Source organism: Streptopelia decaocto (genome assembly GCF_964273445.1).
Source record: "Streptopelia decaocto genome assembly, chromosome: 9".
NCBI classification, from domain to species: domain Eukaryota; kingdom Metazoa; phylum Chordata; class Aves; order Columbiformes; family Columbidae; genus Streptopelia; species Streptopelia decaocto.
The window spans coordinates 20,144,901-20,172,553 of NC_138664.1; the positions used below are offsets into that span (position 1 = coordinate 20,144,901).

The window sequence follows — 27,653 nt, forward strand, 5'->3', positions numbered from 1 at the left end:
AAAAGCACGCTAAGGCAAAGTAAACCCAATCCTTTCATTAGTGGATGGGGAAGTCTATTTACGTTCAGGCATTCTCTACTTAAAAATTACCAAAAATAGTCCTTAAAAAAGCTTGATGCCCATTTCTTTAGAGCTTGACTCGTGTTAGCACTGTTGTTACTGTACCAGATATATCCTGTGCCTGTGATGCGGCCAAGATGTCACATAAGGACACCGCAACCAGTATGGACCGTCCGTCAGCACTGCCCGGGTCACAAACCCACCGTGTTTTCCTGCAGCACGGCTGACATCAAGCCCAGTGTGTCCCACGGAGCCTTTGCTGGGATTCAGCCATTTCTCAAGTGTTTGATTGATCATTTCTTTGAATTCTACAACGCCAGGCTCAACACGCTGCCAGTTCCATTCAAAGAGATGGCAAGTCCCAGACAGAGGGTTATCCAAAGGAAACTGGGGATTCCAGCATGATCAGAACACTTTGCCATGTCCCCAAACCTGGTTATGGCTCTCAGGTGAGCCGTGGAGAGTCGATGTCCCAACACAGACCCTCTGCTGCCCTCTGCCCCAGCACCCCTCCTCCTCAAGCATGTTTCACAGACCTAAATTCATTCATTCAAGAAATTTCAGCCCTGTGCAGAACACAGGGTGGACTATACAATCACTTTATAAGCACACGTAAGTTTCTTTCGCTAAAATGCAGTGTACCAGAGAGCAGAGAGGAAAATGCTTGTCACATTACAATCGTGAGAACGTCACTATTTCCCCAGCAGCAGTTTGGGGACTGGGTGAGGATTCTCACCATAGGCAGTCCTCAACAAGAAAAACAAGCATGCACAGAGAAATCCATCCTTCAACTGCAAACACACTGGTCACTGCATCTGCAGGCTTCCTATGCAAGGTCTCCTCAAGATGGTTAATGAGCACATAGCAGATCCTACTAAAAAAAAAAACAAACCTAAAATATTTTAAGGAACAATTACAGTTGAGATACATTAGAACTTTCTCACTTTTAGATTATAGTGGTTTCAACACATCGCCAATGACAGAAGTGCCCAGCATCTGAAGTTAATTAAACTTAACACAGCAGCTGGACAAAACCCATCATTGCCATCAAGGAGAAGGCCAAGCAAGATAAATCGGTGTGTGGCACAGAGGAAAGACATGGCGGATGGGTTTTGATAAATACAATCCAGCTAGGAGTCTCACCAGTTCTGTAACACCTCCTCTGAGGCTTATATTACAGGAACAGCAAAATTCTGAGGTAGAAGAAAAGCATTTCCAGCAATAACAGAATGTAGAAGAACTGGAGTACAGGAACAGGCAGAGACTCAAATTATTTCCAAAACTCTTCTCGAGGACTGCGCGATTCTTTCAGCTTTAAAAATTATTAATAATTATTTAAAATGTAATTTTTAAACTCTCCTCGTGAGGCTGTTCTAACTCCTGCCCCAACAGAAATCTATGAATACCGGATCAAATTCTAGCACCAATTCTTACATTATTAATTCTAGAATAAAATAGCTCTCAAAAGTTATTTTGCTTTATCGAATTATTTTCTAAGCCCAGGAGAAGGGCAGGAGGGACGAGATGAAACCTGCACATTGGTGCTTAAGTACAACTTACACTGCAGGTCTCAACAGTCTGGATATCACTGCATATGGTGCCGCCCAAACAAACCTCACTGCAAGTCCTGCAAAGTTTCCCGTTTGAACAGGAAGAGAAGGGAAGAAAAGAACCAAGTTAAATGACCTTTATTAATTATATACTTAGATTTCTGTTCTCTTCAGAAGTAAATCAGGTTAATCACACCCCAATTAGTTCAGTTCAAGCAAGCATGGCCAGCTCTTATGAAACTGCACAGAAAAACAGAGTTTTGCTAACTCATTCTACAAGCTGCGAAAACGCCTAAACCCACAAACAGGCCAAAGCCAAAAAAGAACCCAAAAAACTATGTTCAAACTATAATTTAGTTCAGCAGTGCAAACCATCTGCAGGTCAGAGATGGCAAGAGCAAGTCCAAAATCCTTCTGGCCACCAAACATCGGTCATACATCACCATTTCTAGCTGCTTTCAAGTAAACAAGGCAAATTTTGTATAGACGTGCATATTTATGTATGCATTTGCCCGTAGTCCTGACTTGCAGGGACTCCCAAGTCTGTATTTGCAAATGTTAAGCAAATTTGACAGAGAGAATGATTTCCAAGAGGTCCCACAAAATTAATAAAAAGGCAGTCACATCAAGGTGGAAGATTCACTGCTCTCCAGAGGAAAAAGGCTGTAAACTCCGACTTTTTAGACCTCAAAAAAATCCACATAGTACTTCAATGCTAATGAGGAATATATTGAAAGAATTATTTATTATTACAGCAAATGTGCAGTGTGTAACCTTGCTAGGACAGCTTTCCTTCAGATAAGGCCTGAACTGCAGCCTCCCATATCCCTGCACAATGTGGAGCCCACAGCTGAACCTGAAGAAAACCTTTAACAAACACCAAATACACTCCTCATCCACATTATCATAAGGAAGATAGCCTGATTTTATACTTTTGCAATACTTGGCGGTTAGATAACCAGTCATTATTCTACCTGAGACTACGTACTTACACGCTGACAGTTCTGATTTACATTAATAAGACAAAACCAAAGAAATGGCACATATTACAGCAGCCAAAGAATGCGCTTGATCATGTAAAATTGTCTTTATCCTCACAGACCTCGGTTCTCCGGGGAAGTGACTCTCGCCCTGCATCACAGCAGCCAGGTCTGCCTGGTAGGTGAGAGCCAGGGCAACGGGGGGAAGAAGAAACAAACACAAACCACCTTCTGTCACTGTGCCGCTAATAAGTGTCACTAGAGAAAGCACAGAACAGGCAGCAAGTGTAAGGCTGGCTTCAGATGAGCTCAAGTTCAAACAAGGAAAAACAGAGGGTCACATTGCTGACATCCAGCCGACAAAACAAAGTTGCCTATAACTGGAGAACAAGCCCATTTTTTTCAAGCATTGTGACACGCAAGTTGGTGTTTTTGAAGCCTCAGCCCTTCATACAGCTCGCAGACAGAAGCGCACATTTCCTAACAGCTTCCTGGATAATTCACAATTGCTTCCTCTCGGGAAGTTTGTTCAGCCCTTGCAGCTCCAACACCAACAATTCTTGGTGAGAGGTAAGTTGTCCAAGAATATTAAAAGCACATTCCTAAAAATGCAGACGCAGACCTGTTTCTGGCTCACTAACAATAGGTTTTTCTTTCAGCCAAGGCTGCCACCATAAAGAAGGAGAATAAGAATGAACGGATCAGGTAATGCCCAATGTCTCAGGCTATTTATAATTCATCTGTAAGCGCTATGTACGGTCTCCAAGCACAAATGGAAAAGTGAGCTGGGGAACAACTCTGGAAGAAGAAAAGTAATATGCAGTAAATCAAAGCACAAACACGTGGGGGGAAGAAAAGGAGTTCTTTCACGATCCATTTAACATCATGCTTCTTCAGGCTCCAAAATCTACTTTTCCTCCATCTTTAAGGTAACAAATAACTCCTTCCAAAATGGCAATGTGTCTGCACACACAACACATCCTTCTTGTTCCATTTGTATATAATAAATGTTCACCTGTAACTGATCTTAACGTGTAAGAGACTCGTTACTTACCACAAATTCATCAGACTTGTTTTCCATAGAAATGAAAATTTAAAAATTCTCAAAACTAAAAAATTAAGTCACCGGAACTACAGCAGGGCATTAGTGAGGTGGTGGCCTTTCAGTGCTTAGAGCAAAGGGGGAGGAAAAATATACACACAATTAATTCCATTACTCTGAAGAACACAAAAAGTGAATTTTGTTGTGCTGTGCCATCCCCCAGTTGTTTTAAAACTAATTATTTTATTCTTATAAACCTTCCCCCCCACAAGCCAGGCTGATAGTTTTCAAGATGACAGCCTGTAATCATTACACCAAACCTCAATTTTTGGACCAAGAAAGATATTTTATGTGCATCATCAGGCTATCACACTTCTTAAAAACCATCTGCATTACCTTCTAAAACAGTAAAATGTAAAAAGATATTATTACTATTTATTACATACAGCTACTTTATATCAGCGTCAAGCTGTTTTTCTAGAGAATTAACTTGAATGCTGCAAACAAACATGGAAGTTGTTTTGTGTTTTCTTTAAATAGACATTAAATGCTCTTGACTTACAAGCCGATCACGTTCTGCACATTAAGATCTCTCTGTTGAACAAAAGTCTCTATAGATGGTGAGCTGAAAAGCTTTGATAAAAAGGTCCTATGATCTCTGCTCCTCACACGCAATTCCTAATTTACAGACTGAAGCAAAAGACACAGTTGCCCTGATTTTTCTGTTCCTTATTAATATTTTAAGGTTGCACAAAGTATCTACTGAACTTTCAAAGCGACTGTTTTTTGCATTGGCATAAATCCTGATTTCCGTCAGGATCCAGCCGATCACAAACTCTGCTTCTAACGCTGATCTAGTGACTTCCCCTCCTGCTCACATGAATTTCTTTTAAATGTCAGACTTGTCCTGCCAGAATATTGTTACGCATTAATATAAATGTTGATTTTAAAGTAAGTAAAACTTTAAATATTTAGCTTAAAAAAGAAAATCAGCTTTAAGTGATACTCTGTTTAAATAATATTTTAACTACCTTGCCAGACAATATTCAGATGGGATTAAACAAAATGTACAGGAGTCAACGGGTCAGGAACTGCTTGAAAATCAGATCTTAGATTCTGCAAAAAGAGAGAACAGTGATAATTTCTAGTATTTTTTTCAATTTTATTACTAGTAACCAAATCCACAAGGAAAAACGTTCTAAGTACTTCAGTGACTAACTATGAGCTATTTTGCCACAGACGTTACCCACATCTGCCACCTCTGCGCGTTCATCGGTTTGCTTAACGCTGCTTATCACTTCTGCAGCACTTGACATCTCCAAAGCTCTTCATCAGCCTCCAGTAGTTTGCAGCAACAAGTTTATTCTAGAGACCCAGCTTTGAGTACTACAAATCTGGTAGTTTCACCACCAGCTTTTCACTAAAGGGAATTTATTGTAAATGTGGACTGCAGAAAACTCTGCTAAAACAGGATTAGGAAGGATACAGATCGTTATTACATCCTACTTGCAATTACAAAAGAGTCACACAAACATATCCCCGCTCTCCACTCCAAAAAATTCAGAAATGAGTCTTAATGTGGCTGGCGCACAGATTTAAACACAGAACAAGAAACTGGAGAAACCAAGACTAAGGCGACCAGGAGAAAATGAGATTTTAAGCAAATGCACATGTATAAAGTTCTGCACCCAGAGCTCTTAACGTTAACTAGTTTAATGGAAGTGACTGAAGTTGTACTGGAAGCCTGAGAGGGGATGGGAGCAGAGGGACATCAGTGCCATGCTGCAGCTTCCCCCTCAAGCCGCATTTTGCCTGCACGTGGTTTCTCTTTCTGCCACTTTTAACGTGATTTCTTCTTTTCAGAAGGGGAATTAGGTCTTATTTTGATCAAATATTTAGGACCTTTTAGACGTTAAAAGCCGCAGATTACAAAAAAGGAAAGCCAAGAACAGTAAAGTGAGATTAAATTAAAGACAAGCCACAAATATTGAATAAGGAACAACCAACCAACTAGCAAAACAAGATTCAAAGACCCAAAAGGCTTGTGCGCCCTCCTTGCAATGTCTGGTTCCCCACTGCTAAATAACTGCTCCCAAGACCTGAACCGCAGAGGAGCTGATGAAAGGCGGCTGAATATAGGTCAGCAAAAGGCTTCTCATCCAGCTACAGACACTAATTAGATCACTTTCAGTTATTAAAAACAAGAGAAAAGAAAAAAACCTCCAAAAGAAAGGCTTTGCCCTTCCAAACATTTTGAATTTTCTTCCTTTTTTTCTTTTCTCTAATTGTCAGCGGCCTTTGGTTTCAAAGCAGCTGGTTGCTGCCCCAGATCTGAAACTGTCACCAGAACGGGCAAAACACGGCAGCGACCAAACCACGCAAGAACCTCCAGCAAAAGTTAGACCGAACAACACTCGCAGTGATGCACAAACACCGGGGGGCCTCTAAATATGTTTTTGAGATATAAAAGAATTCTTTCATTTTCCTAGGAGAACACTGACTGTTTTGTTTGACGCTGCCAAACCCACAAGGCCAAGAAAATATATATCTGACTTCTTTTTCCCCCGAAAAATTCGGTATAGCTCAGTTCACACAGGGTTCCTTGTACCAGCGTGTTTATGCCTTCTCCTCAGTGAAACAAGCCTTTATGTCTCCACAGTGGAAAAACCCACTGGTTTTTACCCTTTGCGATGCATGCAGCCAATTAAATTGTAAAGTAATACCTGTTTCAAAGTCTAACTCAAAGAAACTACGCATTCCTGGCCTGGGAGCAGAGCCAAGGAGGTCACCTTACACCCGGCCGTCACGTGAGAATATTCAGGTTTGGGAATTTAGTAGCTTGATTTCCATATAAAGTAAAATTGGAGGCTGGGAGGATGAAATATTGCGTATTCTCTGCACGCAAATTGTGCTCGTTTCTCAAGTGATAAAGTTAATATTCCGAGGAACAAGAAAAGACAGTTCAAGAGTTCAGAGTGATTTCAAGCCATTCAGAAAGACTCGGGAAAGTGACAACTGCTTGTAGCTCTGCACTTCCCAAAGTAATTTTTAGTCATGAATAAACTATTATGTGACCAGACTATATGCATAAGAATGGTATAATCTGCACAAAACAAGAGTGAAACAACACATTACAATAAAATCCGCTTGTCAAAGTAACAAGCCAAGTACATTTATTTCCATATGAAAACTGTTATGAAAAGACTGACACATTTTATTTAAATTCCTGGTTTTCTTCAAAATAAACAGCATGCATGCCAAGTGCCCACTGCCACTAGAAGCAGTGACTGGAGATGGGATGCACACAGTGCCCGACCCATTGCTAATGCAGTTTTGTGTCTACAGAATTCCTTTACATTCACACAGCAGCCAAAATATGTAAAGAGCTACCCCAAAAGGTAGCGAAAAAATGCTAAATCAAACAAGAAGTGCATAAATCTATAAAGAAAAAAAAACCAACACAACACGCAGGCTGACAGAATGGTGGAAAGGAATAGGATTAGCCCTTTTTTACCTACCCTGTATCAGTTGTTTCAATAACATGGTCATATTTTAACCATTTAATTTGTGCCGCACTGCTCTTCAAGCTCTTCCAGCCAGAGCCGCCAGCCCTTCAGCACCGTGAGACAAATACACATTTTAAACTACTTTTTGAGCTAAATATTATGCTTTACATCTAAATTTAGCAGCATAAATCTGTATGCATGGTACCCTCTGTCTCCAACCGATGCAAATTAAAAATGTATCCTCAAGTTCTCCTGCCATGGAGATTTTTGGATGGACACCAGAAGACTAGTAACCTCACCAAAACAAGGGCTTATGATTTGGTGATGTCTGTGTCTGACAGAAGCTGTGGAGTCATATTCTCAGGTTGGATTCTTCTGATTAGTGAACGTAATTACAGAGCTTGCTTTGGAGCCTTCAAGACACAAGGCAGATAGCTGTGTTGTATTCTCACAAGCCTGTTTTAGTATATTAAAAGCTACACTGTTTAGTCCACACGAAGAATCCTTGCGATGACTAGATATATGTAATTCCTGTGTCAGATCTGCACCGTGCCGCAAAACTGGCACTCGTGTAAAAGACACTTCTCGACCTGCTTGTTAAAATAATGTCCTGAGGAGCCAGGAAAGCCAAGGATGGATAAGAAGTGTTAAAAATCAACATTTGAGACCTAAAAAAAAACCCCAAAAACCACTGTATATTGATTAGCTACTTCGTTTTCAGAGAAAGAATTGGGTCAATGTTGGCACCATTAAGACCTAAAGATGAGATTCATAACACTTTCCAAGCAAACGTGACAAAAGGCTGCACCACTGACTAACGTTTGGATGAACATCATCAAGAATACACAGCTTCATTTCCACATAACCTGTCCGTACCCCAGTATTTTGTAATGTTCCAGAATAATGTTTTAACTGTTTAACCTCAGACATCAAAAAAGTAAATTTTTACGTATAAGTCGCATAAAAAATCAATTGTGTTAACAAAAATACAATTTGAACATATCTACTTCTTCAAAGCTTCTCTGTGTTTGTCTTTGCACTTAGTTTTCATAGCATTTGAATTTTTCTTGTCAAGAAGTAAAACTCCAGATTTATTTATATCTCTGTATAAATACAAAGCAGCTCTTCACCATAAAAACGTTTCCAGTGCAAGTGTGAATGAGGAACAATGAGCCACCCAGACAAACTGCCACAACAGCTTGTGAAAGGCTTTGTCTTTGACATCCATCACGTTAGAAATAACAGTTTAAGCTCTCAGTCTCCCTAGAATTTATCCCCACTAAAAACTGATATAATTTTGATTCAACTATCGGCCAAAGCTGGTATCAGAGCGGCACAACAGGGCAAGAGTCACTCCAGGTATAAAGCAATTAGTTGCAATCCTGGTCCTTAGTTACCGCAAGGCATTTAATTTCTCAAGCAAATAAAGCTGCATCAATGGAGCCTCCATCTCCTCCCGCACCAGACGAGCGTGCTGTGTGTAAATCACAATCCGCCGGGCTGCAGCCCCTTCTTTTCAATCGCAGGGGAGCGCGCGGGGCTCCTTCCCCACGCGGGGCTCAATGGGCCGCTTGCCGCAGCCCCCTGCCGCGGCCTCAGACATTCCTCTGCTCCGTCAAGCAATGAAAATATCAGCAACGGGATTAGAGCGAGAAAGACCGGCCCTCGAACATCCAAACACTGACATCTTTTGGGGGGTGCAATGCTGGCAGTGACTCTAAATCGCAACCATTCATGGGGGGGGTTGAGCTTCAGACAAATTAAGATCTTTAAAAATTCAGTGATACTTTTCCATCCTTAAAATGCCTGCAGGATGCAAAGTTTGTTAGTGTTCATTAAGCAGGACTTCTGCTCTTGCACTAACACGTACTAGGAAAAAGCAGACAAAGCAGCAACAGAAAGCAAGACTTCTCTTCCTTTTTCAAATTTTCAGTATAGGCACAGCCAAGTCTTCTATTCAACTTCATACCAGAGTGGTCAAGGGTTAAAGTGGTTTAAAAAAAAGAAAGCATTAAAGGAAAATACTTTTCCTACAATGAGGAACAAGAGAACACTTGAGAAAAGCTCTAAGCACCACGCTAATTGAAAGAAAACAATCCTGAGGAGGAGGCCCTTGCTACAGTCTTCGGGTTTGGATTTTACATTCACCTACTTAGCCACGTAAATACAGCTAAATAAAATTATTCAATCAAAGTCCAGCTTCCAGTCCACATTAATGTATTAAGAATCTCGTAATTATACTCCTCTTCCCAGATTTAAAAAATCAATGTTTACTCGAAAAGCTAATTGCTGCCAGCTAGGAAGAGTGCAAACACTCTCCTTTCCAGCTCTGGGGTGGGGGAGAGTATTCTCCTGCTCCTCACCCCAAATCTCAGGAGTCCTGTTCACCTCCCAGCTTCCATATCCTTACAGAGCCTCCCGGCTTCACAGCACACCACAAGTAAATATCACAATCTCCCCCCCCCAAAAAACCCACATTTCTGTAAGTTTATGAAGTGAAATCCTACTCCTACAAAGCACGTACAGGTTTATGCATTACATTGGCACTAGAGATGTGCAAATTTTATATTTTTTAACTGTTTGCAAGTCGAGCGGAGGTGTAAGGAACGTGTGTACAAACACGTTACTCGCCCATGATGTGTTAGTCATTCCCACTCCGAGGTGGATTTGCATAGATAAGGGAAAGACACTAAAAGATCCGTCCAACTCTTTTACTGGCTCATCTGACCCCCGATGTGTGTCCGAGGCACTTCAAGCTCAGACACCACCTCTCGCAGTCCCTGTGCTGTATGTGTCCTCTACCTATATTTCTGTGTTCATTATCTATGTCACGCAGCTGCCCACACACACTGTGCCGAGTGGGGATGCAAAAGGAAGCCAAGGATTTTTTCCAGGTTGGAAAACTCACCAAACAGATTCATCCAGATAATTTTTGATAGGAATTCTAACAAGGATTTTAACCGCAATACTTACATCCAGTTTCCCAATTGCTATTTACATTCAGCCTTGTGGATGACAGAAACCAGGTTATGTCAACATTCCAGAAGTATATTCTGACATCTTTATTTCTGTACACCAAAAATCATGAAGCAACTTCAGAAAGATCTTGCATGATATTACAGCAGAGCTCAAAAATATAGCCAAGTTATCAGAACAAGCTTAATTTAAAATGACCATCCTATAAACCAGAGCAGTTTAGATTTCCTGTGATGGTTCTGGGGACCGGAGTTCTTTTTTAGGCAAGTATAGCAAGGTGAAGAATTATGCCACATGTCACAAACAGTTTAAAACGGACTTCCACAATAAACACTTTTATTGATCCTTTTCTGTAAATCAAAGTTTGAAAGTGTAAAAACATGTATAAAGGAGAGAAATTAAGTCAGGTCCAGATCTATCTTTATAGAGACAAAATGTTAGATATAGGGACGGCAAGGCCACAGCAATTAAACGCTAATCACAGAAATACGCTTCTAATTTTATCAAAAAGTTGTGAAATCCAGCTTAGGAGTGACTTTGGAGGCAAATGCTGAGGAAATGCACAACAGATTACACAAAGGGAGGAGCCAACCTAAAAAACCAGCAACCGCCTCCCCCAGAACGGTTCATTAAAACAAGAACTCCGGCATCAAAGTGTATGACATATAATTAACATGAGATGCCTTTGTGATGAATTCCTGAATTTAAATGTCGCTTTCTGGTAGGCTAAAAGCTGTGTAAAAGCAAAGTTGTGCCGTTGCTCTCTGCCTGCATCAAAAGCCTGCTAAGGAAAGGAACACTTGGAGACCACATTTCTTGAGTTTTCTGGTGACAGCTTTGCTTTCTGCCAAATATCTTAACTTCGTTTTGAGTCATGTGTGTGCTCATTGGCAAAGTAAAATGCAGATCAGTTACAATTACAAAAATTAGAAGTCTTTGTTGTTGTGGTTTTGGGGCTTTTTTGTTTTGATTTGGTTTGTTTGTTCATTTTAAAGTTTATTTTTGCCAAACTGGCCTATTCAAGCTCATACTTTCATTTATACATTGTAGCTACCACCTTTGATCGATTTTTTCCCCCTCCATGCAAATCCGAAGCTTTGAAAACAAGTATAATATTTTTTATTCTAAAAACATTTAGGAAATGGCACCTCAAAATGGAACTACTTCTACACAGACAGCACTGAAGGCTGTTTTGTAGCCTTGGAAGAGCATATAAGCAATTGCAGAACAAGCATGGATGTTTCTGATTGAAACTGCTATAAGAGACTGCATAAATGTAACAGTTACTATCATAAAAGGTAGAAGAATGAATTCAATGTGGAAACTGCTTTCATAGTGATACCCAGATATCATTTGGTCAACATCTAAAGTCCTTCTATCATTCTTTTAGAAAACTGCCTGATGAGAAATTTTCCAAACTATGAAGCAAAAGGTATCCTCATGATTAGAATTCCAAAATGCCACCTAAAAAACTGTAACAGCTTCCACAACCAAACAAACCGCAGAGCACTAGCAGCAGAAACATTCCTGCTTATTTGCAGAGAACAGGTAACCATTAATTCCCACCCACACACCACCTTTGGAAGCCCTGAAAGATTATTAAGTGCCATTTCTGAAACCACTAATAGGAAAGTTAGAAAAGAATCAGCACTAACCTTCGTGACCATCTCCTGCCCGCAGGGAACAGGCTGTTACCCCATTCCAGCGTTACCTTTCAGGTGTTCTGAGCGGTGACGTGACCTCTACCCACCCTTCACTTTTCCAAAGGTCCACAGTAACAGTAACAGGTAGTGCCAAACAATAACCATTCTGCTATGAAAAAGGAATTACTGCTCATGCATCAACCTCTCCCTCATTGAAACCAAACTCTACCTTTTCCTGATACTGCAGGACAAGGTTAAATCTCTCTGAAATCACTGCATTTTGTATCTTAAAGCCAGTTTGTTCCATGACAAGCCACACATTTTGAAAGAAATACATAAATTTTCAATCTTCAAGCTACTCATAGAAACCATCAACTCAACCTATAATCCGCTTTCCTTCTTAATACGCTGACATAGAGTAAGACTGCAGAATTACAAGAAATTAGATGCTAGCGACATGGTTAGTTCACTGAACGTGTTGTGATTTAAGGTTCAGTTTACCAATTCAATCCAGCTGCTTTGTATCCCCCGGGAACTGCAGTCAAGACAGGCCAGTGAATCTGGCTTTGCATTTAGTCATAATTCAACAAGGCACTTGATACCACCAGTACCTGTGAGGGAGAATCAACAAAGGCCTTTTTATTATTATCATTATTATTATTATTATTAAATAAACACCATCACCCTCTCTTCTCCACTCCGTGCACCCACAATAACCAACAGCCCTTTAGCATGCAAATTAGGAACGATAAAGCTCCTCACACTACCAGAGCTCCATATATTAATCTCTAATATAACAGAAACAATCAGCTGATAACCCCTCACAGCCTCCTGCAGAAACAGGAATAGCCTGCCTATAGGCTAAACTTGGGAAAAAAGGGTTATTTAGGATGACATAAGATTTAAAATAAAGGCAAAAATGATCATTGCTTGAAAATGTTATACCAAAGTAATATGGCTTGTGCATAATGAATGTGAAAGCGACGATGAAGCTCCAAAGCACAGGCTCCATCTCTGCGATGGAGTCAGGAGCAATGGTGCCTACAGCGTAAGTTCCAGACAGAACAAATGTAGGGCAGATTAAAATGCACATGTAGATCAGCTCTGGTATAGGCAGATACCTTCAGTTACTGTGAATGCTGGCTTTCTTCTTTTAGATTGATTTCCACAGTCAAATGGAAAGCTGGCAAAAACAGCATATAGAAACAACTGAAAAACGCTGCTTTACAAAATACCACTTCAGATTTTGGGCTGATAATGCTGTTACCATGAGCACAAGATATTCCAGTCGAGCTGAACCAGAATAAGCCTTTAACTAGCTCTACCTAGAAGTCAGAATATATCAGATCCTACTTTGGATATATTTGATGACTGGCTGCTCCTCCTTCCCTGTTCAGAAATCAACTTCTCCCCTACAAAAGCCTCAAATCTGAAATAAGAAAACCTCTATCCACATACCGTGGTGTTATCTCGCAGATCCCGCCTCCTTATTTTAGACCAGACCTACACTATTTCCATGGGCTATGAAGAATGCTGTTTGTCCATACTCAAAGACAACAAGTGGCAAGGTGAAGAACACTGCTTTACGCTCCACAGCACAACAGGGAAACCTCAGCAGTTCCAATATGACACTAATTTCCTGTAGCTATGGTTTGGGTGTGTTTTCTTTCATCCGAACCTCAAAAAAGTTACAGAAAACCACAACACGGAAATGGTTACCAAATCACTGCAGATATCTAAGCCATTTGTGACCTCTTAGTATTTCAATATTTTTCAAAAACTATCATAACTTCAAATAAGGAGATGAGTAAAAAGAATCCATAGCAACAAAACTACAGAACCTAAAATTAAGGTTACAAAGACCTGAACTAGGCATAAGCAAACAACTACATGTGAAGATTAGGATAAATAAGCTATTTTACACTACAAACATAAGACAAGACATGCCACATTCTACAAAAGGAAGCAACGTGGGAAAATGATGAAGGAGGGCTGTCACACCCTATATTTGCAGTATACACTCTAACAGCTCTTAATAAAAATAGTGTGTCCAATGAAACATATTTGCCTTGCAAATGAATAAGAAAATACTCCTCTAGTATCAGACCATCCCTTTATCAGCATCTAACCAAGTCCAGATGCACTGCACTGTTACATTGGTTGGTAGAGGCAAGGGAAGTCTCCACACAAGGAGTTGCTTTGCCTGCCACGTATGCTTTCCATATATCTTCACCAGCATATTGGCACATCATACGGCACCTATGAGCTTTTCTTATGCTCTCCACCAGGTTTCAATTCCGTTTTCTCCTTACAAAATGTCATCATTGCTACAGGGCTGGTTTTGAAAGTCCTGGCCTCACAAAGCTACACCGCAGCTGTTAGTACGGGACGGATTCAAAGTGACACCTGAAATGATATGCTACACGAGGGAATCAGCACTAAATTAAGTTTTCTCGGACTTCTAGCAAGTAAGTGGATACTGCATTCCAAGAATTGCCAGGCCACTACCCTCTTCTGAACGTGTAACCCACCTGGTAGTTTTAGAGCTCTTTTCCTCAAGGCTAAGGATTTTCAGGTGAAACCTGGAGCTTTATTCCCACTTTGGAATCAGTCAAGCAAATGAGATTTCAGCATGGGGAAAAAACTAACAAAACCCAAACAGTAATTAAAGCTAAATTGAGAATTTATTACCAATCTAAAAATTCGCTTTTATGAGACACATTATTAGCAAATTCATTTAAAAACAATAACACATTTTCTGACAAAATTTCCGTCTATAGATCTGAAGTCAATGTGCTATAATACATCATAATATTAAAGACTGGTACGGTGACAGAAGACACGCGATACATTTTGTTCCTAGTGCTTTTCCCATTCCAATACTAAGCCGATGTCTACCCCCAGCAGAAAAAGCAGCGTCCCTTTCTCGTAGCACCGTTCCCATGTGCTCATGTCACCCTCTCCCTTCTGCTCACACAAGTGCTCCTGCAGATGAGGGAACGGATCCAACTCTCTCCATCCTCCGCAAACGCCTGTGAAAGCAAACGGCAGGGCAGACTACGCGCGTCCTCCTCCCTGCGCTGGCACCGCCAGCTCCAAACGCTGAAACTAAACACATCAAAACAGGATTAACATTTGGCATCGACTTCTTGTCTGCTGTGTTTCATATCTGCCCAGACACATTTCCAATAGAAGATTCACAAACTGATAACAAAATACCTGGCTTTTCTGAAACGTGAGCACCGGGAGCCCAACATCAAAAATGCCACTTCCAGCTGCGCAGGAGCAGACTACAAACTGTTCAGCTGTCCTACCACGGCAAAAAATGCTTCTGGATGCAGTTTTTGATTACTACTGCTTCCTTCCTTGCCTGTTTTCAAACAGGAACATTTGGCTTTATGCATTACTTTTGGAAATATTTCATCTTGTTAACACCCAGCCTTCCTCTCTATGTACAACACTGAACAGCTATTGGTTTCAAGCAATTACTCATTTTTTTAATCAATGTGACAGTAAAAATTCAGCAAGCAAGCCATACTCTGCTTCTCAACACACACTCAAGAGATTTTAAAAGTCATGACAGGCCTAATGACTTAAATGACTTTTGGCAGCCTGTTCTACTTTTAGAAAGAATATCCGAACACCTCTATTTGTGTCTCTCCCTTTCTTGCTACAGTTACATTATAAGGTTTCAATGCATGAACTGCAGAGTGGTGTTAAAAAGGGATGTTCAGGTTCATTAACCAGAGACGAAAACCGAGAAAGACGAAGCTTATACAGGACTGGACTCCATCCACCTCAGCACAAGTAGAAATAAGCTGCTGGACCATTACACTGAAAACTGGGAGCTAAAAACGCTGGAAGTTGCTCCTGAGGGCTCAAGTCAGAAGTAGCTGTTGGCGATATCAGTAATACAAAAGTGTCTCTGCCAAAGTAAGAGAAATCAATGTTTTTCTCATCATTTTGGCTCCAGCTTTTACATTCAAGACAACAGAGTAGGAAGTGCTGTGTTGCAGACATGAAAATATTGTGTTCACAGAGTCACACAACAACAAATCTGGATCTTCCATGGCTCAAAATGTCTTAGTAAAGAAAACAATAAATCAAGCAAAACTTTCAGAGCCAAAGACTCATTATTACCTGGCTGAAAACTACATGCAGAACATTAAACAGATGGAAGCTGCAGAGAAGTACAATGTCTCTTTGAAATGATATTAAGTATAACTTAAATATTTTAATTGACAAGAAACATCACTTAAACCTATATTGGCAAAGCTCAAACTCCAGAACACCACACACATGCTGGCAGCACTGCATTATTCTCCTCTAGGTCAACATCGACATCAGACACATGTCAAAAAAGCTAAAAGCACATCAGACAAGATAAATTTATCAAAGTATAATAATAATGGAAGACAAGTGTGCTGGCTACAGACACCTGCTTTGACCCACTGTCACACAACGTGACAGCTTCAAGACTCCTAAAAAAGACATCAAACAAAAACAAAGGGAAGATATTAAGAGCAAGGGCAGAAAGCTAGAATCAACAACTCAGAAGATGCCCATACTTCTAAGCCAAAAAGAAAGATTAAAACCCTAAGTAAGTTCAATAGAGCTATGCTGATCAAGCAGAAATACAACCCCACTGAAACCCAAATGGATATAAAGTCTATAGGCAGTTAAAAAAAACAAAAACCAGGAGAGATGAAGTGAAATTTTAAAGGAGCAGGGGCAGAAGTACAAAAACATGAGAATGACACGGGTTACAGCGTTTCTTTGGGACAGTTTTCCCATCATCACCAGGTAAAAACACACCAGATCTGAAGGGCTGAAACATCCAACGCAGCGATGGGAAGTGGCTCAGCTGCTTTCAAAAACTAACACATTTTCTAAGCTTCTGCAGCAGATAAATGAAAAAAACAGCGAATATACAGTTTGGGGTTTTTTAATGCAATGTATGCAGAAAAATGCATTTTAAAGACAAAGAGCTCAAGAGAACACCTCTTACTGAATAGCTATGAAAGCTAGAATGCAAGAGGAATAAGAAGTGTAAAATATAAACCAGTGTCACAACAGAAATTACCAGCACCTTCCTAAAAACGCCATACTCAGCCCTGGCCGCTTCACCATAGCAAACTGAACCAGGAAAGTTCAAAGATATATATATATATATATACGTGGATAGGTATTTGGAGGCCAGTAGGTTCCCTAGTTGGCCAGCCCCTTCAGAACAGCACCTCTAGGGATTTGGTTGTGATTTTTTTCCTGCTAACATCTCTAATTGCTTCCAAGCATCCCACAACATCCAGAAGCAAGGAGAGGGGCGATGTTGTTTAGTCATGGTATAAAAAAACATAAACTTTTTGCTTTGTAGTAATTTACTTCTTCCTCAGATTATTAAAGGGACATTAAATAGTTTTCATTAAAACTAAACATGAACTCTCTTAACTTTCTACACACCTCAAACGTCTCATGGCTGTCATATATTACAGGGAAACTCCAAGAAAGTTTCACGGCAGAACATTGCCAATTCCTTCGATCCCTCTGATAAGGACAGTTTTCATTAATAAAAATAAAAATAAAAAAACACAGCAACACATACACCCCAACACAACCCGCACTATTTTAACTGATGCAAAAAGGATTCATCATGAACTGACAGCCTGCTCGTTTTATAAAATTAAGATACTCTATTCAGCATGAATACAAAATGGTAAAAACCCACTTAAAATTAAAGCATCTGAAATACCATATAAAGCTAGGGTTTCAGTCTTCCTAAAGGACTCTGCAACTATGCACATACAAATTGTGCTTATCTATTTCTATGGAATTAATCAGGATTACCACTTTCATCTTGGCAATTTAACTGGGGAACTAAATCAATAGCATCCAATCAGTCCAATATGAGTGTTGTTTCCACAGCACTGAGGCATTTTCTCCATTAAGAACTGTTTTGCCGTTTTTAAAGATCAATAGGCTCAGAGCATTATATTTAACTACTCACGGCACAGAGATGAGTTTCAGCGCAATAATGTGAATTTCTGGGGCAGCACCTCTCCCCCCAGAACCCAACGTCCCTCCCACTGACCGGCATCTCAACACTAGTGCAGATTCCTTGGAGGAAACGAGCATTAATTAGTCCTTAACAAGAATTTCAACTATACCCCCTTACACACAATGCCAAGTGAAACTCTGAAAATCCGGCATGTTTAGAAAAGGTAGCTATCAACATATTGGCACACATTTTATACACAAAATGCCAAACTAGTGATGGTACAAGAATTTGCTTTCAAACCCTCTATCATACTCAGGCTGAGGTTGCACAAGGGAAATGCCTTTATAGTTTGAAAGTAAAGGTTAAGAAACATACTGTAGTAGTTTTTCGTGTAGTTTTCTTAAACTCCCACTCCATCTCCATGCTCCTTCTCATCCTCCTCCTCTTGGCACCACACCAAACTTGAGTTGGTGCCAACATAGCTTTCAGATTTCTCTAAAAATCTTTGGTTGAAGATTAATGTCTTGTAAATCACCAGGATGTTTTATCATCAGGAATAATCAAATACTCTCGTATAAAGAAAAACCTACCACCATATATAATTTCCGTACTTAAACTGCACTGATAAGCTAGCGGGAGGTAACTAAGCCAAGTGTTTTGCTTTGGGGTTTGTTGGTTGGTTGGGTTTTGGTGTTTGTTTATTTTAAATATGACAAGTTTTGCTTGCTGTTTTTCACTGTGATAAATATTAGGCACAGGTGTGCACACACACCTTACAATTTTTAAATTGGAACATTAGTTTATTAGGATACCTTCATAAGCAAGCCAAATCACTTTCTTAGATGACTAATAAAACAATTAAACACAGGTTGCAAAAGCCAGATGCAACTTAATCGCTTCTGTCCCAGGACAAGCGACAGCGCAGCACCCCAGCCCACTGAAAGGTGAGTCGTGGATTATTGAAACAATTGTTCACCCCCACAAGAAATATGCTCCAGCACCAACAGACCCTTTTGCTGTTGCCTATTTATACATGCAAATAAAATGAGTGGCGCTGGTGAACACGTATCTCAGGAGCTATAGGCAATCAAACTGCTCTATCAGCTCCTACGCAACATGCAGAACACATGTACTGTATTTATATGAAACGGGAATATCAACTGGAGACCTGTGTTAAGTGACTTGGGATGTAACTGAGCCCCGAATATTTTCACTCTATTTTTAGCCTGTGATATATTTAGAAATAATCAAGAAGTGTGTACAAAACAGAAACAAATTCTGACCTTATGTTTCCAAGGAACCCAGCTGATCTATGCACCCATCTTCCTTAGCTTTCAATACCCCATACCCTAGACAGAGCATCCTATAGAGCAGCATATGCTGATCCCTGATCAACATGTTGCTAAAAACACCTGTTTAGTTCTGGGAGTCTCGTGCAACTTTCATGCCACCAATTTCTAATTGCATTTGATTGTGGATTTCCAAAATGGCCAGCTTGTCCAACAACAAAATATACATGGATCCCAAGGGCTTAGAGAAGAGCAGGGGGGAGACAGAACAAATTTCCAGCTTCTGAATAATCTAATTTGCAATCTTAATGCTGTATATAGGTTATCAGAGCTCTTGTATTAAAAGTTAATAGTGACACCTACTTGAATTTTATTCTTAGTAATGCAATCCTCTATAGATCAAAGGTTTTCCATTAAAATCAAGTCAGCTCCAAACAGTTACAAGAGGCAGCATTTAACTTAAATTGATGCTTCCTCCTTACTTTCTTTGTTTTATTCCCTTAGCTAAGTGAAATGTTGTCCTAATTCTAAAATCAGTAGCTCATTTTATCTTATTTGCAAATCAACCACATAAACTAGGAAACATACTGTTTACAGATGCACAAATAAATGAAGTCATATAGGTTTTTTTCCCCAAGATAATTCAGCTACACTCTTTTCTTCTGCAGAGAGCAATGACTGGCTATTTATAGAAGGGTTCAAATATCACTCAAACATACATGGCTACATACAATGAATACGGGCTTCCGAATCTGTAAGTCCTGCTCATTTGCGTCATCTTTAGCAACACCAGAAGGCCAGCTTGCCTTTTTTTGTTGTTTTTTTCATTTAAAAAACTACTGTTCTGGATACAACAAGCAGCACTTTAGTCTCAGCGCTAAACCTGGAACTAGACACGAGGTGTTTGTTCCTCTGCCTCCCCAGCCCTTCACGCCAACCTAACAAGGTTCCAACCTAATGAGGTTCTCTGGAGAGCGCCAAGGAGACGGAGCTTCACGCAGAACAGGACAGAACATAAGACGCAGTCATCCTCGCATCCACAACACAAAGGGGAGAACTTTCACGCCTGGACCCAATTCCCTCCCCTTCAGGCAGGGAGGGACTTGAAGGTATCTCTCCTCCCACCAAATATATACATGGAGCATCATCTCTTTCAGAAAAAAAAAAAAACAGTAATAATCAGGTGGAAAATAGTGGGAATTAAGATCAAGTGTGTCATCCTCATTGAGACAAAGAATCCAGGAAGCCTCTTCCTCCTCATTTACTCACTCCCTCTAAATAACTGGTACAAACATAGAGTAACTCCAGCTCCTGGTCCTTAACGTGTATGACACAGGACAGTACCCACCGATACGGCACAAAAACACTTCCCACAAAAGAGAACAAAGCCAGGATCCACCGAACTTCCAAAATTCCCACACCTTTACTCCTATATTCCCGCTCCAAACAGCTTTAATGAAGGTTTTAGTTTGCATGTTTCAGCACATCACTCCCCCTTTGCTAACTGAGCTCACATATTTGCCTTCTAACTGATAAAACTTCATCTATGAATCTGATTTCCTTAAACCACAAAGGATTTTTTTAACACAGCAAAGAGCGACCAACATAACAGTAACTACACTGAGCTGTCAGTAGAGCAGTAAATACTGGAAAAGACTCATCACGTGGCAAGGCTTTACACATCAAAAAAGTAACTTATCTATGACACATACTCCGAAGATTTTTGACTCCATGTATGATATTTATCAAACAGAAAAAAAAAAATCTGCTTCAAACCTGGAATCTGCAAAGCCTGTAGCGTGTAAGAGAATAAATATATCCCCTGTCAACAGGAGTCAGCACACGCGGTTACATCAGTAGGATGTGAGATGAGAGCTACCACGGACACTGCTGCCTAATGGCATTTGGGATAGGATAATTACACCATTTAATACCAGCCTAACCATTCTTACTTTTACAAGTTGCTAAAAACAATTCATTTAACCAGCAGTTTTTTGCCAAATTCCACTTGCACGGAGCTTTCTTTTAAAATGTCAGGATTCGATCTACACGGGAATATTTAAAAAAAATCCCAGCATCCAACGTTCAAAACCAGATTTTTCTTCAAGGTTTCTAGCAGCTTGTTGCTGACGAGGAGGGGAAGGGAAAAAATAAAGTTCTTTAAAACAAAATATTTTGCAAAATAAGCATTACTGCAAACCTAGAGAGCCTTCTACAGTATCGCCTTTTACAAGGGCATTTTTTTAGACAGGCTTCTCATACGCACACCGCACTTCATCTGGATGAGATTACGCTTTTCGTGGGCTATAAAAAAAAGCAGGATTCAATAATGGATCATTAAAGGCAACAATGGCAAGAGGTGTGAGAACTACAGCGGCTGAACCGCCGCCAGCTCGCTCGTTTCTGAGCTATTGCGGCAGTTTCCAGGCAAGTTCCCCTCTCTCCACAGGTTGCCCGCTCGCCTCCGCTCCGGTAACGAGCCCTCCCCGGTCCCGGGGAGCCCAGCCCGGGCCGGTTGGTGTCCCGACTCATCTCAGGAGCGCGGGGACCCCGCGCAGGTGACTCGCTGTGCGCTCACGGGGACCCAGGTGTCTCTGGTTTCCGTCCGCAGGTGCGCAGTGGCCTCTGCTGGTGCCCGCGCGGTCCGCGCGGAGCGGACCCGCCGCTCCCCGCCCGCGGCGCCCCCGCGCAGCCCCCGCCGCGCCCGCACACCCCCCCCGCGCCCCCCGGCTCAGCCCGGCTCCTTACCTGTGAGGAGGCTCTGGGAGCCGCTCCGAGCGGCGGCCCCGGCCGGGTCCGGCTGCCCGAGGAGAAGGGCGATCCAGAGGGAGCCGAGGAGCCGCCGGGCTCTCCCCGCCGCCATCTCTCCGCTCCCCGCGCCCGGCAGCCGGGCACCCAGCGCCAGCCCCTCCCCCGAGGGGGGCTCCTCCTGCCTCCCCCGCTCCTCCGCACCCCGAGGAGGCGGCCCACAGAGCGGCCGGCGAGGCGGGAGCGCGGGCGGGAGCAGCCGGTCACTCCATGGCGGGCCGGTCCCGGCTCCCGCACACGGAGCCTGAGGGGCGCCCGCCGCGCGCTCCTCCTCCCGCCGCCCCCGCCCCGCGCGCACACACACACACACACACTCTCACACACACGCACCCGCCTCCCCTCTCCCGTGCGCATGCGCCCGCGCGCTCCGCCCCTCCCGCCGCTCCCGGGGAGACGGCGGCGCACGCGCTCCCTCCCGCCGCCGACCCCCGTGCCAGGTGTGCGCGCGCCCGGGCGGCCGCCCGCCACTGCGCCTGCGCGAGCCCGGGGCGGGACGGGACCGCACGGGACGGGACGGGACGGGCGGCCGCTCAGTCAGTGCCGCTGTCCCCTCAGTCAGTGCCGCTGCCCCCTCAGCCGGCACCGCTGTCTCCTCAGTCAGTGCCAGTGTCCCCCCAGCCGGCACTGCTGGCACTCGCTGTCCCCTCAGTCAGCGCCACTGTCCCCTCAGTCGGCATCACTGTCCCCTCAGTCGGCATCACTTGTCCACCCAGCCGGTACCGCCGTCCCTCAGTCGGTACCACTGTCCCCTCAGTCGGTACCACTGTCCCCTCAGTCGGTATCACTGTTCCCTCAGTCGGTATCACTGTCCCCTCAGTCGGTGTCACTGTCCCCTCAGGCGGCACTGCTGGCACTCGCTGTCCCCTCAGTCAACACCACTGTCCCCTCAGTCGGCATCACTGTCCACCCAGCCGGTACCGCCGTCCCTCAGCCGGTACCACTGTCCCCTCGGTCGGTACCACTGTCCCCTCGGTCGGTACCGCTGTCAGTCGGCACCGCTGTCCCCTCAGCCGGTACCGCCGCCCCTCAGCGCACACGGCGCCCCCGGCCCCGAGGAGGCGGCCCCGGGGTGCGGCCGAGCCCGCGCTGCAGCCCGTCGCTCCTGCCAAGAGGCGCAGCAATGAAGCTCCCGCTTTTCGGTGAAACCAACTTTTCTTTCCCCCTCTCTCAGCCCAGACAGCGCGGCTGCAAAACCCGCCCGTGTTACCGTGCGCGGAGACGTGCAAAAAACCCTGAATTATAAAGCGCAAATCAGGTTTATCCTTGCAAATTCAGCGAGCCAAGCAAGGAGGCGTCGGGTGCGCGTTGCTGGGAACCGGCGAGAGGAAAAAAATACATCTCACACTAATCTTGTAAAAATAACTTGCAGAAACTTGTTTTCTTGTGCGGGGAGGATCTCTGCTGCTCAGTTTGGGATGCTGGCTTTCGTAAACAAGCATGTTTCTCAACAAACCAAAGGATAAATAAATGGGAAGAAAAGACCAAACATACTTTGAAAAGGCAAATGAAATGTGTTTTCATCCTCCTGGGGGTAATTAATTTTATGCAGCATTTGCCATTCAAATCCAAATCATTTGAATGCTGCATCGTTACCAGCCGGTTTTAGTCTATCCCATATCCCTCCAAAGGACACAATAACAGCTATAAATATACATTCCTCCTCCACTCATCACATGGAGTGTACCCTTATATTTTTTTCCATCTCAGCTTGTTGCCCACTAAATTGTGTTTTTACAATGTGCATGCCATCCTTGCTCATTTTATTATTGACTAATTGAATCCTCTCTTTCAGCACATAAATTATGTAGTACCGGGGCTCAAGAAGTGGTAACCATGAGATAACCGTACCCCTGGGGCACTGCAAGACGTGGAACACGGGTACATCCCCCCAGAATGTGCATTTGTGTTGCAAAACCATTTAAAATTAGTTTAAAATCCAGAAAGAAACACGTTTTTGCACCGGTAGCCACACTCCCGCTGAGGTAGCAAGGACCAATTCCAGCCAAGTTTACCTGATAACCTCCCCGCATGTGGCCGGGGTGTCCCTCTCAAAGCAGGCACCTCAATATTCTCCTGCAATTATCCCTGATCCAGCAGGATTTGCAGATTTAGAGGCTTTTCAACAACACATTTTGCTGAGCACCCAACGCGGGGGTGAATTTTGCTGTACATAGAGATGCAGAGATGTGCACGATTAATTAATCGTTGCTGTGACTACAAAGCACCAGCTAATACCGGTGTCTGAAGTGCTTTTCATTGTGAAACTTGCTTCATTATTTTATAATTTTGTTTCTGTCAGGAAACAGGGGTTTTGTCCTCCACTCAAAATATCCGGGAGCACTTTCACAACGAGGAATAATTACCTCCTCAGAAGGATGTTTGGGTTTCTCTCCGTTACGCTTGCCGAGTTACGCGGATATCTGATATGCCAGGAGGATTACCAGCAAGGAACTGTAATTTATACTGAAAATGGAAGCACTGATTAAAAGGCAGGACTGGTAGTAGAACCCCTATTAAAGCTGGTTAGCAATTCCCATCCTAAAATCCTACCTTCAGCCACTTTTAATAGTCCCAGACGAACCGCTGTGCTGAAATTTAAGCATCTTAAGTTCATACCTTGGGTTAAATTATAAACATTTCTTCTTTCCTTCCTTCTGTCAGGGATCTCTGAGCCTGCAAACGAGAGCGGGCGCTTTCCTGGACCATGCCAAGTGTGAAGGTAGGAAGAGCAAGCGGAGAACCTGTCCTTCCAGTCCTCTCAGAGCAGGAAACTCCTGCAGTAACACTCATGGGGATGAGAACTGAACCAGGACAAGAACTGGACCAGGGACAAGAACTGGATAAAACAAAGCCCACAAAGAAGAGTCTGGAAGCCAGCGTGTTGGGAGAAGGCTTGAAAACAGACTGGGAATGGGGAGAAAACTGCCAGGAGGACGTGCAACCCAGGAGGACCAGCACAAGACCGGTACAAGACCAGTACATTACCTGGCTAAGGGCTGAAGGAAAATTTGGTGGGCAAAAGGGATCAGAGGGGAGAGGGGGAGCGGGCAAGGGAGGAGGACACACAACCCCAAGGGGAAGAGGGAATTCGCTAGAGACAGGGATGGAGATGTGGGAACGACGGAGGCTGAGGGAGGCAGAGCAGAAAGGTGAGGATTTAGGAACGGGAATGAAAACCAACTGGAAAACTGTCACATCACGACTGGCAGCAAGTATCTGAAATACACTTGGAACGTACCTTGTCCCCTTCGAGTGCTGGATGGCATGCAAACTATTACATTCCTCATTTTAGGGTAAGTTTCCACATTGCTGACAGCCTGCGTCGATGTCAACACAGAATTAAATTGCTGGCGTTTTTCTACGTTAGCTCTAAACGGAAGAGAAATAGCCTTCTATTAAAACAACAGTAGTTAGGCTGCAAAGTAAAACACTCCTGAGTTATGAAATACCAGAACAAAGGCTGCCAGGGCAAAAGGATAAGCCTGGCTCAGATGCTGAACCAAGGTCAAGGAACCAAGGTAAGTGCTGAAACAACTTCCACTTAATTTACTACAAAAATAAAGATCTAGGGACTTCATGTACCTTGCAAGAAACAGCGGGGAAAGGCCGCCTGGCGCTGTGGCCGAGGGGGTGACGGCTGCTCCGGCGAGGGATGCAAAGCACAGCACTCAGAACAGAGACAGATATCCAAAATTAAAAGACGGGTTTTACTATTCTGTTTGTATGCCGAAGGTCCTCATCTGTAAAATACGGGTAATACCAGTTCTCGCAACCGTGTTGAGAAAATGAATTAGAGTTTGTGAAGCACTTGGATACCATAGTGATGAGTACTGTGGAAAAGCCCAGGAGGAAATGAATAAATCTGTCTTCAGAACAATATTTGAATAGTGTGCAGTAAATAAAGCACGGGCCACATACTGAACAGCAAGGAGAAAATAAAATTATTACTTAGTGAGCACAGTCTATTTTGTACAGTGAGTCAAGCAGGGAACCTGTCGAAAGAACAGCATGTGATCTAATTACAATTAAATAGTGTATCATAATGCAAATGCACAAAAGGGACAAATTACAGTTGCACAGGCCACCTTACTGTCGGCATTGCTGACCTTTTAAACTCTTGAATTAAAAACAAAACACCTTTAGGCTGCAAATGTGTCACATACGTGTATAAATTCTTCCCTCAGCCTTTAATATTTGGAGACAATATATTTACCTCAGCCACCTCTACACAGCTGAGTGCAAAAGGTGTTTTTCTCCTCCTGGAGATATCTCAGCATTACAGCCCAGATTTAATGCTGTCATTCAGCTATTGACACTGTACAGTTTAAAATTCAACATTTACCTTCTTTGGGAGTCTGTGCATGATCATCAGAGACAGACAGTATTCTCCAGAGAGCGATCCACACGAGGACCTTCATTTCATCAGTGATTAAAATTTTGTCTTTTTGCTTGAGGTGCTTCAGATTTCAAACCAGCTTGCTGGATTTTTTGCTGCAGAAGCAAGGTTATGGCACAATGACAACTCCACTGATCCTTTGGGACTCCTCCGTCCCCGGGCTAGGACTCAGCCTTTCTGACTCCTGCTGAGATTTGGAGCCGCTTCAGAGCTGCTGCGAGTCACTCTGGGTTATCTGTGGCCCGCAAAAAGGGTGTTAAAATTAGGATCCGCCTGCTCAGTGGCACTCCGGTTGTGTCTATTTTTCTGATCGTGGTTTATCGCTTAGCAGGATGTGAGGTGACACTGAGCGTTACACCAATTTATTGTTATCTAGAGAATTTCCCGTTACTGGGCATCCTCTAACAGCTCAATAAGACAATCCGGGGCTAAGACGGGACAAATAAAGACCTGGATTATTAAGACACAGCCATGAGATACCTTCAATTTAATCTGCTGTGCTGCCTCCCTTGTGTATGAGGCATCAGCTACGTCCCCAGACTTCTGGCAGCGATGACCTCTGTGATCATTCCTCCACACCGACGCCTGCACCACGGTGCCCAGCGAGGTATGCTGTCTTTCGTCACTCACTACGTACTAGATTGGTTTTTTTCCCAATTTTTCATATTTATTGCTCACAGATGCGGTTTTACAAACTGCTTGGAGGTTAAAAAGTCGTCCTCCTGACTTGGCAGAGCAAATTCTAGGTTAGCGGGCCGTTTGCCAGCAACTCTCTAACCTCAGCCCATATTTATGTCATTCCTGATGTCAACAGCTGAACAATTCCAACTCCTCGCTGGAGACAGACCTTCCAATAGGGAAGGTGAGTTCCCTGGGAAGTTTGAGGGGAAGACGGACAGAGCCCCTTTGCGTGAGTCAGCGTTCAACTGAGTGAAACAGGAGCAGAGCAGTTGGTGTGAAATGCTTTTAAAGGCTTCACTTGCTGAGAGGAGGGAGCTCTCGAGCTCTAATTCAATGTTTGTTTATTTAGGGATTTCAGATGCAGATAGAGGGAACTTAGAGTCCAAAATTCAGGGTTTACAATCCACACTTTAAAGAATAATTTATTTTTTATGGGAATGTGCATAATGATGTGGGATGTGGCTCTCTGGGCACTCAGGAGAGAAATCCAGGTAACCCCCACGGGGAAAGGCGGATGGCATTGCAGTCAACAGGAGTTTTGCCATCCACGTCACCAGAGTGAGATTTCATCTCCAAAGCCTGTCATGGGATGACACTGTGTCACAGGCATTCCCTGTGTCATCGGCGACACTTAGCTTGGTATTTTTCTTTCTGTTTTGGTACTTGTCCCGTAGTCTTTGTTCTCAGGTGAGATCAGAACTGGAGACTGAAAACTGAGCCTCCATCC

General features: G+C 43.0%; 1 protein-coding gene across 6 annotated transcripts in view; it reads right to left on the reverse strand.

The window, feature by feature from the left end:
- The window catches only part of NEO1 (neogenin 1), a 159,476-nt gene extending 137,355 nt beyond the window's left edge, over window positions 1–22,121 (reverse strand). For all 6 annotated transcript variants that reach the window (XM_082061227.1, XM_082061229.1, XM_082061228.1 and 3 more), the window contains exon 1: window positions 21,790–22,121. In XM_082061227.1, the coding sequence (XP_081917353.1) occupies window positions 21,790–21,904 (115 nt within the window). In that variant the 5' untranslated portion in view covers window positions 21,905–22,121. The remainder of the gene's footprint in view (window positions 1–21,789) is intronic.
- Window positions 22,122–27,653: the final 5,532 nt, after the last annotated feature.